This window comes from Rhineura floridana, chromosome 8, assembly GCF_030035675.1.
Source record: "Rhineura floridana isolate rRhiFlo1 chromosome 8, rRhiFlo1.hap2, whole genome shotgun sequence".
Lineage (NCBI taxonomy): Eukaryota > Metazoa > Chordata > Lepidosauria > Squamata > Rhineuridae > Rhineura > Rhineura floridana.
In genome coordinates this window covers 25,632,463-25,645,983 of record NC_084487.1, presented here as the reverse complement: position 1 = coordinate 25,645,983, position 13,521 = coordinate 25,632,463, and the positions used below count along the sequence as shown (strand labels likewise).

At 41.6% G+C, this 13,521-nt stretch overlaps 1 protein-coding gene across 8 annotated transcripts in view; it reads left to right on the top strand.

The window, feature by feature from the left end:
- Nucleotides 1-13,521, top strand: part of ERC1 (ELKS/RAB6-interacting/CAST family member 1) — a 319,311-nt gene that overhangs the window by 23,228 nt on the left and 282,562 nt on the right. For all 8 annotated transcript variants that reach the window (XM_061638638.1, XM_061638637.1, XM_061638636.1 and 5 more), the window contains exon 3: nt 11,794-12,210. In XM_061638638.1, coding sequence (XP_061494622.1) covers nt 11,794-12,210 — 417 coding nt within the window. The remainder of the gene's footprint in view (nt 1-11,793; nt 12,211-13,521) is intronic.

The following is a 13,521-nucleotide window of genomic DNA, read 5'->3' as shown; positions in this document are numbered from 1 at the left end:
TCAGACTCCATGAGCGCATATGTGAAATTCAGATTTTTTGCTCCAATATGCATAATTTTACACTTGTTTATATTGAATTGCATTTGCCATTTTTCCGCCCATTCACTCAGTTTGGAGAGGTCTTTTTGGAGCTCTTCGCAATCCCTTTTTGTTTTAACAACCCTGAACAATTTAGTGTCGTCAGCAAACTTGGCCGCTTCACTGCTCACTCCTAATTCTAGGTCATTAATGAACAAGTTGAAAAGTACAGGTCCCAATACCGATCCTTGAGGGACTCCACTTTCTACAGCCCTCCATTGGGAGAACTGTCCGTTTATTCCTACTCTCTGCTTTCTGCTTCTTAACCAATTCCTTATCCACAAAAGGACCTCTCCTCTTATTCCATGACTGCTAAGCTTCCTCAGAAGTCTTTGGTGAGGTACCTTGTCAAATGCTTTTGAAAGTCTAAGTACACTATGTCCACTGGATCATCTCTATCTATATGCTTGTTGATACTCTCAAAGAATTCTAATAGGTTACTGAGACAGGACTTTCCCTTGCAGAAGCCATGCTGGCTCTGCTTCAGCAAGGCTTGTTCTTCTATGTGCTTAGTTAATCTAGCTTTAATAATACTTTCTACCAGTTTTCCAGGGACAGAAGTTAAGCTAACTGGCCTGTAATTTCGGGATCCCCCCTGGACCCCTTTTTGAATATTGGAGTTACATTTGCCACTTTCCAGTCCTCAGGCACGGAGAAGGACCCGAGGGACAAGTTACATATTTTAGTTAGCAGATCAGCAATTTCACATTTGAGTTCTTTGAGAACTCTTGGGTGGATGCCTTCTGGGCCCGGTGATTTGTCAGTTTTTATATTGTCCATTAAGCCTAGAACTTCCTCTCTCATTACCACTATTTGTCTCAGTTCCTCAGAATCCCTTCCTGCAAATGTTAGTTCAGGTTCAGGGATCTGCCCTATATCTTCCACTGTGAAGACAGATGCAAAGAATTCATTTAGCTTCTCTGCAATCTCCTTATCGTTCTTAAGTACACCATTGACTCCCTTATCATCCAAGGGTCCAATCGCCTCCCTAGATGGTGTCCTGCTTTGAATGTATTTCTAGAATTTTTTGTTGTTGGTTTTTATGTTCTTAGCAATGTGCTCCTCAAATTCTTTTTTAGCATCCCTTATTATCTTCTTGCATTTCTTTTGCCAGAGTTTGTGTTCTTTTTTATTTTCTTCATTCGGACAAGACTTCCATTTTCTGAAGGAAGACTTTTTGCCTCTAAGAGCTTCCTTGACTTTGCTCATTAACCATGCTGGCATCTTCTTGGCCCTGGCGGTACCTTTTCTGATCTGCGGTAAGCACTCCAGTTGAGCTTCTAATATAGTGTTTTTGAACAACTTCCAAGCATTTTCGAGTTATGTGACCCTCTGGACTTTGTTTTTCAGCTTTCTTTTTACCAATCCCCTCATTTTTGTGAAATTTCCTCTTTTGAAGTCAAATGTGACCGTGTTGGATTTTCTTGGCAATTGGCCATTTATGTGTATGTTTAATTTAATAGCACTATGGTCACTGCTCCCAATCAGTTCGACAACACTTACATCTAGCACCAGGTCCCGGTCCCTACTGAGGATTAAGTCCAGGGTTGCCGTCCCTCTGATCGGTTCCATGATCAACTGGTCTAGGGAATAGTCATTTAGAATATCTAGAAATTTTGCTTCTTTGTCATGACTGGAACATATATGCGTCCAGTCTATGTCCGGGTAGTTGAAGTCACCCATTACTACCACATTTCCTAGTTTGGATGCTTCCTCAATTTCATATCTCATCTCAAGGTCTCCCTGAGCATTTTGGTCAGAGGGACGATAGATCGTTCCCAGTATTAAATACCTCCTGGGGCATGGTATCACCACCCACAACGATTCTGTGGAGGAGTCTGCCTCTTTTGGGGTTTCGAGCTTGCTGGATTCAATGCCTTCTTTCACGTATAGAGCGACTCCGCCACCAATACGTCCTTCCCTGTCCTTCCGATATAGTTTATATCCAGGGATAACCGTATCCCACTGGTTTTCTCCATTCCACCAGGTCTCCATTATGCTCACTATATCAATGCTCTCCTCTAAGACCAAGCACTCCAGTTCTCCCATCTTGGTTCGCAGGCTCCTAGCATTAGCGTACAGGCACTTGTAAGCAGTGTCTCTCTTCAAGTGTCTTTGGCACTTGTGGTTTGGCCTGTGGTAATTTTGTCATTCTGAATTTATATCCTGTGCCCCTGCTCTCACAATGCCTGTTTCTAGGCCTACCCCTTTTAAAATTTCATCATTTCTTTGGTTTTTATCCCAGGGGGGATGTTTATTCCGAACCGGAACTTCCTCAGCTCCTGTCGGGTTTCCCCCCTCATTCAGTTTTTAAAAGCTGCTCTGCCACCTTTTTAATTTTAAGTGCCAGCAGTCTGGTTCCATTCTGGTTCAAGTGGAGCCTGTCCCTTTTGTACAGGCCCGGCTTGTCCCAAAATGTTCCCCAGTGCCTAACAAATCCAAACCCTTCCACCCAACACCATCGTCTCATTCACGCATTGAGACTGCAAAGTGTGCCTGTCTGGCTGGTCCTGCACGTGGAACCGGTAGCATTTCAGAGAAAGCCACCTTGGAGGTCCTGGCTTTCAGCATCCTACTTAGCAACCTACATTTTGCTTCCAGGACCTCACGGCTGCATTTCCCCATGTCATTGGTGCCAACCTGCACCACGACCACTGACTCCTTCCCAGCACTGTCTACCAAACTATCTAAATGACGGGCGATATCCACAACCTTAGCACCAGGCAGGCAAATCACCTTGCGGTCTACACGCCCATCACACACCCCACTGTCTATGTTCCTAATGATCGAATCACCCACTACAAGGATACCTCCACCCCCCGGAGATATATCTTCGGCACGAGAGGATAGCTGCTCATGCCCCAAGGAATGGGTCCCTTCTAAGGGATCATTTCCCTCTCCCTCAGCTGGATGCTCTCCTTCCTTGAGACCATCGTTCTCCATGATAGCAGAAGAGTTATCATCCTTGGAGTGGGACACAGCTATAACGTCCCTGAAGGCCTCCTCCACACACCTCTCTGCCTCTCTCAGCTTTTCCAGGTCAGCCACCTTGGCCTCAAGGAAATGAAGTCGTTCCCGGAGAGCCAGGAGCTCATTGCACCGAGAGCACACCCACGACTTCTGTCCAACAGGCAGATAGTCGTACATGCTGCAGGCAGTGCAAGACACTGGAAAGCCCCCACACCCCTGCTGGCTTCTTACCTGCATAGTTTTGTTTAAGGTTTATTACGTTAATGGGTTGGAAACTAAGGTTTAGTTGAGGTCAGGGAACAGACGGGCAGAGTGGGGGGGGCCTGGCCTCCTTGCCCTGCTGCCAAACTCGCTCTGCTGCTTAACTTGCCTTGACGCTTTGTCAGCTGGGGCTCCCTCTAGCTCATATTTGTGCACTTATGTTTTTATTCTAATAGAGCTGCTACTTACTTACCAGTGTGTGTTCATTGCAGGGGAGATTTAACTCTGAGTCTAGCATCTTGGCCAAATAGCCACAGACTACCTAAAGGCTCCAAGATAAGGCGTGTACCTTTGGCTCTTGTCTTTGGAATCCTTGGCAGGTGTATTTCTGGCACTTTGGGTTTCCCCTTGGCCCAGAATGGGTGACCAGGTTTAAAAGGGTGGTGGCAATCTATCTACCTTTCAGGGTTGTTTTTGGTTTACTCAGCCTTGGTAAGGGAGGCACGGGTTGTGCCTGGCCAGGATCAGTTGCCCTGGGCTTGGGAATTGAGTCTTGGTGTGAACTGAGAGAGCTTTTTCAGCTGTGGCCCCCAAGCTTTGGAATACTCTACCCCAAGAAGTTTGCTCTGCTCCCACCCTGTTGGTTTTCCGGAGACTTCTGAAAATGATCTTGTTCCGGAGAGCCTTTGGGAGGGACTGAAGGTAGAGCCTGACACTGATTTTATGCCTTCTATGTTAAATTTTACCTTTGTAGTCCCTTTAGTACCAATCCCTATATACAGGCATACCCCGCTTTAACATATGCAATGGGACCGGAGCGTGAATGTAAAGTGAAAATATACTTAAAGTGAAGCAATTATCTATGCATGTACTGCACTGCAATCTCCACTAGATGGCAGCGGCATCATGCCATTAAGTGTCCATTATTGCGAAGCGCGTACGTTAAAGTGCGGTATGGTGGAGTATGGAGCATGTATTTTATAGCGAGGTGACTAAGTGAAGCGACTTTAAGCGGAGTATGCCTGTATATGTATATGTGTGTGTGTATGTATATATGTAACAGCTGGTATAGCACAGTGGGGAGGAGAGCCTGGCTGGGAGTCCAGAGTCTGTGAGTTCAAATCCCCGTTCATGTCTCCTGGGTGTCAAGGGCCAGCTAAAGATCACCCCACAGTGAGTTGGTCAGGTGTTACGTTGCCCTGCCACCTGTGCAGCCATGGGCAAGCTGCATAGTTCCAAGGAGCCCAGTTGCCCCCCAGCTGGCAGTTGCGGACAAGGAAGGGGCTGGCTTGTGCAGCTGTGGCAAGTTGAGCAGGCCCTAGCCAGCTGGGGAGGACTAGCCTCAGAGGGAGGCAATGGTAAACCCCCTCTGAATCCCGCTTACCATGAACACCCTATTCATAGGGTAGCCATAAGTCGAGATCGACTTAAAGGCGGTCCGTTTCCATTTTCCATGTATATATGTGTGTGTGTGTGTGTGTGTGTGTAATATATATTGTATTTTATGTATTTTAATGTATTTTAATGTTTTTGTGATTTTACAATTTTATTATGTACATGTTTGATTTTATTTTTGTAAGCCGCCCTGAGTGCCCTATTATAGAGTAGAAGGGCGGGATAGAAATATTTTAAATATTTTTAAATAAATTAAACATTTATTCCAAACCTCTTTCAGTTCAGTCACATGACCTAGCAAGCTGGTAGGACTTATGTTGGCAAAAAGGGAGGTACGTCAAACTCTATTTTAAGGCTTGTTTTCCCTCTGCCAGGTTTGGGCCATCTCAGCCAGCAGTAGCCCCACTCCTGAATGAAGTTTGGAATAGGGATAAATTACTCCAGCTTCACTTAAGTTGGCATAAATTCTCCAGCTTCCTATATTTAGGATTGCTCTGTTAGCTACCAACCTGTTATGGACTCCCTGAGTAGAATGTCCAAATAACAAAAGCTTAGGATCCAGAAGAAACTTTTATTCAGTAATCACCTCGATTGCTTGGTTTATGATATTTTATGAGAACTCTATGCAGATTTGGTGGACTTGTCCCCAAATAAAGGTGATAATCAAATTACTACTCTGCCAACATTTTGAACTTAGTGAACTATACATCTTTCTCATTTTTTAAAGAGCATAATACCAGCAGTATGTTATTTTATAGCAATTTCCTTTGCTTGAACATCAGTTTTCCTCTGCACCAGCATATGTATTGGACCATTTCTTATTTGGCAAGTTTAAACCAAATTCTGTTTGCCATTTCATTTTATATGAACAGTCAATATTCCCTAAAGTTAATAGAAGTTTATACATTTTCATAGATCTCTTTGAAGAGACATGTCCAACTGTTTGTCTAATTGATAATGGGAAGATGTTGTTTGGTCCCTATCTTTAAGTGAACTGGCCAGATTCACAACTCCCCACCTAATACATGAATCAGAACATAATTATCCTTCATTTCTCCATATTCATTTGACTAAGGCTGCAATCCTATGCCCCACTGAATTTAATAGGACATACTTTTGAGTAGCCATTGTTAGAATTGTGGCATAAGGCTTGTACAAGAGTGATAAAAGGTCTTGAGCAAGAGATCTTGCTTGCTTATTTATTTGTTTATTAAAGCCCAGTGTATATACTGTGATTAGTCCCCAAGGTAACCCCACATAATATCATGTGGAGATATTGAGAGAACAGCACTTCCTAACTGGGTTGTTGACATTTGAATATGCCTTTACCGTTTAGCAATTGGTGGGAAGAGTTGTGCTTGTACTGTTGGGGCCTCTGGAAACAAAATGGCTAGACAGGGTTCAGGTGAGCAGCAAACAGAAATAGTGATGTGGTGTGAGAAGCTACCTGTTGTATATGTCACTACACATGTGACAAATCTCTCACCCCTGAAAATGCAGCAATGAGTTTCTACACCAATAATGACTGCAGGTAATGGATTACTTTACAAACCAGAATTTGATGAACAAAAATTGTGTATGGCAAAAGGAGAGTACAAATTAGAGAATGGAAACTGAGGTAGAGGAGAGAGCGAGTCTTAAGCAGTTTGAACTGGGAAAGTGGTTGGTGGCAGGCTGTGGCAGGGGTCCAGAATGGAGCCACAATGGGAACAGACTATGCCAGAAATGTAAGAGTTGGTTGATTCACCCCTCTAAGCCTAACTTTAGAGGTTTGTTAAGCTGTCTTTTCATAGTGTGGTTAGTTGTCATAAGAGAACATTTCATGTGATGTTACAAGTTATGCAACATCATACTCTGGTATAACATAGGCAAGCACTGTACAAAAAAATGGCCAGAGGCCAATATGAAGCCTATGTAGTCTGCTTTTTATCTACCCTGTCTCTAACTCTGGTTTTATTAGCTTGTAATTTAATAGTTGAACAGAAGACAAAGCCTTGAAGAGATGTTTTAACACTTATACTTTTATCTTTTTAGAGTTTTATTTCCAGGTTTTTTTATAAGCCACCTTGAACTGTGGGAGAGGGGAATATAAATGTTTTTGTTTTTATTAGTATTTATAACCCACTCTTCATTAAATATTTCAATTCCACAGCAAAGAACAATGAAATAAAATAATAACACATAAAAAATAATATACAAAAATTACAGAATCCAAAAAACAAGTCCAGTAAATAACATAAACAGGTTAACTGCATCATAAAAGAAACAAAACTAAATAGCAGTGAGGACAAAAATTAGAATTTACAATTTAATCAAATACTGTTTGAAAAAACAGGACATCCAACCAAATGGCCTTACCAGCAGTTCCCATCCCATCTGTCATCTGGGGCAGACCACTCACTCCTGTTTCTCCCCCAAAGACTCTCACTCTGTGGCTTATAAGCATCTTAATATATCTCTGTCTCATATGGAACAAATGTGCTTGCACATCTCTATTGATGACATGCGTTCTTGCCTCCCTCTCCGAAGTGGAAAAAGGATAGGTTTTAAGAAACGTTTGGCTTAATAATGTATTGATGTTTTGTATCATAATATATAATTCCTTGAAGAACCTTTCAGACTCTGTACTGCCAAGCCAGCCTTTTTTCTTTGCTGTCCAGAGGCAGCAGAGCATAGAAATGGCTTCAGAGATTTCAGTGTCTCTCTTGCTCATTTCTTCCCTCCTTCATATGTAGGCTAGCAGCAGTCATTGGGAGCAAGCAGAGTATTGCACCGTAATTACTAAAATCGTGAGAGTGGAAGTAGGGAACTGAAATGTATGATCAGTTCATAGACTGCTTAATTCATAATCATCCTACTGAAATCTGTGAAACTACACCAGTAAAGTAGATGTGATTCACTATGTTGTTTGTCTCTTTCCAAGTTGTTACTTTTTTTTTTTACAATAATTTTTATTCAAATTTTCATAAAACATACAAAACAAAATCATAAAACATTCAAAGACAAAAAACAAAACAAAACAAAAATGATTAAACAAAAAAATAAAATGTTGACTTCCCATTTGTCGCAGATCAAATCAGTTATAGGTCTACAATATATAACAATCCTGTCTCTTAAATTATATTATAAAATCACTTTCCTCCAGTAGTTATCTTAATTAATCATCAAATCTCATAAACATTACTTTATTCTTTCCACAAAAAGTCAAAGAGAGGTTTCAATTCTTTAAGAAATATATCTATCAATTTTTCTCCAAATAAACATGTCGATTAATCCATCTCGTTAATAATAATAATAATCTTATTGTCATAACCATAGTCCAAATAAACATATCGATTAATCCATCTCATCAAAATCTGTTAGGTCCAATAATTTCAATAGCCATTATTCCATTATCCCTATTAATTCCATCTTCCATCTTCAATAGTCCTGTTAAGTCCAGTAATTTCAGTGTCCAATCTTCCATTATCAGTATTCCATAATAATCTTGCTGTCATAGCCATAGTCATATAATAAGAGTCTGATGGGAATTTCCTCTCTCCCAAATATTTTCTTGCCATCCATTCTGAATAAGTTGCTGAAATATTGTTGTAAAGTCATATCTCTGTTCTTCTTTTTTACAAAATGCACTGGTTCATCTCTTGAGAGTTTTTCCATTGTCACATGGCTGCTGTTAGTTCCATAGATTTTCTCTATATCAAGCTCCATCACGTCATTCCAGTCCAGAAGATTATCCAAGCCATTGATAACTTTATCTCTAATATCTTCATTAATTTCTTCAGAGATAACGTTAAATTCCAAACAGTAGATTTTATTTCTAATATCCATAAACTCCAGATCTTTTTCCAATTCCACATTTGTTCCAATCTCCAGGGCTTGTATCTTCCCTTTATTTTTTCTTTTCTCATCTCTGATCTCATTCTCCTCTCTCACAGGATCCCCTATTTCTTTAAGCTCCTGCGTCATTTTGCTCAGTTCAATTTTCAGCTCCTTACTGCCCTGTCACAAGGTTTGTTTCGTTATCTCAATCTCATCCATTATTTTCTGAAACATAATTACTTCCAGATTCTCAGCCACTTTCTTGATTGCCATTTTTTAAAACCACGAAAACAAAGCAAAACAAAAATAAAGAAGAACCACTTCTTATTTCAGCAACAATTGGGTTAATATTCCAGGCTTGATGACATCACAGTATAAACAGAGCAGCCTGCCTTATCTCTCTATGTTCAAGAATACAAAACAAATTTAGTTCCCAGCATCAAAACAGTTAGCGGCGTCGTGAAAAAGCAGATTCGTCAAAATAAAATAGACCAAAAAGAGAATAGTCCCAGACAATATAATGTTCCTCGGAATAGAAATCCCTCTTCTGTGTATATCTTTAGAATGCACTTCCAGGACAGCTTTTTGCAATAGAAACAGAGATAAGCTGTTAATTTCGTGAATAACAGAGAAGAGTTATAACTCACCCAGAAGCTCTTTAAAGCTGATTAAATTGACAAATCTCTTTTTGCTGCAACAATTTAAACCAAGTAAAAAAAATAATAGAAAGAAGGGTGCTTGCCTGTTAGTCTGTTTTCTCTTTGAAGAAAAGATAAACGTATCGCATTAAACAGATAGAGCTTGTTCGGAAGTCCGTCCGGCATTGCTGGCTGGACCTTTTCTCATAAATTAATGAAATCCAGTCCTCCCAACAAAAACAGGCTTTTGAGGTTGATCTCTACGTTTCTCCCTGCCCGGGAGAAATTTCATCAGTCAAAAAAAAATGTTCTGACTGATTTATATCTGAATAAGCTTCTTTTGAGGCGGGAGCCTGTATCAAAAGCAGGCACAAGCGAAGTCACCCTTCCCGGAAGTCTCTTTCCAAGTTGTTACTGAACAGAACTAAGGTTACAGCCTTACATATGATTCTGTGCACTTGATGGTTTTTTTTCATATTGGCCTGGTTTGCATGTACCGCTAGACCATGGCTAAACATGAATGAGCAAGTGCCTGGAGTGAAAATTGCAGCCACTTAGCACTTCTCTTGGTCCTGCTGCTGCCAGGGGGTTAGCTGTGAGTTGGCTTAATATTGCATCTGAACCTGGGCTCGTAGTTTGTATTATTTACTACATTTGTACCTCACCTTTCTTTCATCATAGAACCAAGAATAGATATGGTTCCCAGGCAGTATCCCATCAATTCACTGACCAGACCCAGACCTGCTTAGCTTTAGCAAGGTGGTGGCCTCATGTGCCTTCAGACCATAGCCTGGTTTGTCTCACTGTAGACAAACCACAAGCTGTAGCAAAAGGTTTGTTCTTAGCTAACTCGCATGGTTTGTTTAGGGAAGACTGTGATGCGTCCTTCCCTGGCTCTCCCTGTCAGGTTCCTACCTGCTCGTGGTTACTGCCTGTCTCTAGGCACCACCAGGGACTCCACCAGTCCGGACCGCACTCTCTTATGGTTTACCTATCCGCTCTAGCACAGATCTCAACAGATCCCCCTGCTAGGCAACCACCAGTAACGTCCCAATACTAGTATTCCCAGAGACTCTGAATACTGGTATTGTTATTCTCTTCACCGCTGCCACCATTTGTTACAGTTCCCCTTCAGCCTTGGTCATTACCTTACCCTCCCTTCTGGTCTGTGAAACCCCAGCCAAGGATCAGGCCTTTGGTAAACCAAATTAAGTATTTATTACAGATAACAAAGCTAACAAGATTAACAAGATTTCTTCTTAAGGCACATAAGCATATGGTTTTACTCAATACTAATCCGAACTCCACCTCCCTCCTTCTCCACTCTCTCCTGGCAAACAACTCTCTCAAACCCCACCAAGCAATCCACTCTTTCTCTTCTTCCCCCCCCCCCCGATTCCACTCTCACTCTTCCTTTTATACATTCAGCCATTTTAAAACACTCAGCCAATCATCTCGCATTCCACTGCCCATTCACTCCCCCTCCTCTTTCATTCCACTTACCATGTACCTTCTAAAACAACAACACTTACCATATATACATTAATATAGGAACATCACAAAGACAAGCCACAAGTCCAGGTTCAGCATAATGCTAAGCCAAACCATGGCTTAGCTGTACATAACTCAGCAGCAGGACTGGGTTAGAAGTGAAGTGGCTGCAATTTTCACTCCAAGCACTCATAGTCCATGCTTAGCCATGGTTTTGCTTAGTGTTACGTACAAAGTCGTTACACTGAGTTGTGGTGAAAACTCAATGCAATCGTCAACTTTCCAGGTATAGAATCTTTGATTCTCAGTATATAATCTCGTAGTCGGTTAGGGCAGCCTTTCCCAACTAGTGAGCCACCAGATGTTGTTGGACCACAATTCCCATCTTTCCTGACCATTGGCAATGCTGGCTGAGGCTGATGGGAGTTGTGGTCCAACACCATCTGGTGGTCCACTAGTTGGGAAAGGCTGGGTTAGGGGATGCAAGACATAGTATTGTACCTCTTTTACATGGTTAATGCTATCACTGGCAATATAAAACTAACTTAAATAAAAAATAAGGGCCTAACGTTGCTTTTTTTATTTCTTCCTCCCAATTCTTTTCTTTTGTCTCATGACTTTAGATAATTATTACATAGGAAGCTGCCTTTTTCCAAGTCAAACCATCTGTCTGTCTAGCTCTGTACTGTCAACACTGACTAGCAGTGGCTCTCAGTTTCAGGCAGGAGTCTTTTTCCGTGGAGATGGCAGAGATTGAACCTGGGACCTCCTGCATGCAAAGCATTTGCTCTCCTACTGAGTTACGGCCCCTTCTCAAGAGCCCCTGCCCAGAGTGGCTTACAACGATTATTATCTGAAGCCTTTTTCAGTGAACAATGGGATAAAAATACTTTCTATAAATAAGATCTGAATATTATTTGCCTCTATATTGGCTTCTCTATTCCATGAGGTCTGAGCAACTTAGTGTAATTTTCCCAAAACTCATTCAAGTTGCTGAAGGTGTGGGCAACTGCTATAATTCACAGTACACTGGATTAAATATTGTCTTTGTTTGCCTATTTGTTTAATAGTCAGTCTCTTCCTCCTCTTTCAATGTTTGGGAAAGCAAAATGTTTGCTTTGTAAAAAAGCTGGGCCCTTGTTTTGCTTCTACAACTCCCTTTTAATGTTGCAAATTCATGGATTTGGGTTTCTGTTTCCAGCATATGCAGATGACAATCCAAGCTCTTCAGGATGAGCTTAGGATCCAGAGGGACCTGAACCAGCTTTTCCAGCAAGACAGCAGCAGTAGATCCAGTGAACACTTTGTGACGGAGCTTACAGAGGAGAATTTCCAACGGCTTCATGCGGAGCATGAGCGCCAGGCCAAGGAACTCTTCTTGCTGCGCAAAACCTTGGAAGAAATGGAGCTGCGCATTGAGACTCAGAAGCAGACCTTAAATGCTCGTGATGAGTCCATCAAAAAATTATTGGAAATGTTGCAGAGCAAGGGGCTGTCTGCAAAAGCCACAGAGGAGGATCATGAGCGAACAAGACGGTTGGCTGAGGCAGAAATGCATGTGCACCATCTGGAAACTTTACTAGAGCAGAAGGAAAAGGAGAACAACTTGCTAAGAGAGGTGAGTTAGGATTCAAGCATGGAGATTCTACTTTGCTGTCTAACCTTACTACTTGCAGTTCAGACTATTCTCAAGTTAATTCATTTTTACTTGAGTACCTAGCTACTTTTTTGTTCTCTTTCCACTCTTGGCACAGGTTGTGTGCTTGAAAGCTAAAATGATAAAGTCTCTTTGTCACCCATATTTGATCCCCCTTAGTTTTATATGGATTGGGTGAATGATTGAAAAGTGTGGACCTTAGTTTATCATTGACTGAATTTACTCCATCTTACCTTGCTCTGAGTTTATTTTCACCTTCTTTCATTTAAGATTCTGTTCAAAGCAAGCTGCTGTTTATCTCTCTGATCTGTTAAAGCATAACAAGATTGGTGGTGCTATATAGTAAGAGTGGGCAACCTCTTGCCCTCCAGATGTTGTGGACTATAAATCCCATCAGCCCTAGCAAGCATGGCCAATGCCCAGGAATGATGGGAGTTATAGTCCAGCAACATCTGGAAGGCCATAGGTTCCCTACCCCTGCTGTATAGAATATCTAGAAACTGGGAATTGCTTAATTGCAGATTTGCTTACTATGCAACAGGGTGGCTAAGCTGTGGCTCTCCAGATGGACTCCGATTCTCGTCAGCACCAGCCAGCATCACCAGTGTTCATGGATAATGGGAGTTGTAGCCCAGCAATATTTGGAGGGTCACAGTGTGCTCAATACAAGATTCAGTATGTTGTGTACATGTGGATTTATGTGTGCAAAAGCATGGGTGCCTCTGGCAGTAATATAAAAATAGCTAAGCTTCTTCCGCAATAGATAGAAAGCTAAAATTTGAAATGTTGGGCTGTGGAGGTTCACATACTAGACCTGGATTTAGGGACAAGTGATTTATAGTAGCACCCTGGAGCACAAGTCTTAAAATGAAATGAGCCACACATGTGTGGGACTTTGCCGTCATGTGCTTTGCAATCTTCAGAGGGGGAAGGGAGGTTCAACAGTGTCAGCCAGGAACTCATACTTGCAGAATGGCAAGCTGCATTTATTGTGTGTGTGCATAAACACTACTTGCTGAACTTATATTAGTCTTGTGTGTGTAGTTTCATCAGAAAACTGTAAATGAGCATCTACCTGTATATAGAAAGACAGAGAAATCTTGGCAGCAGTAATGGATGGTTGCTCTGCAGTTTCCATGGAAACAGTCACTTTGCTATGAAGGGTATTTGATGAAATCATTTGCTGCCTCTGATGCATAGTCCAAAACATATTATTTAAAGTGAAGCAAGCATTGCACTTTCTAGTATTGCTCTCTACATCACTGTTTGATG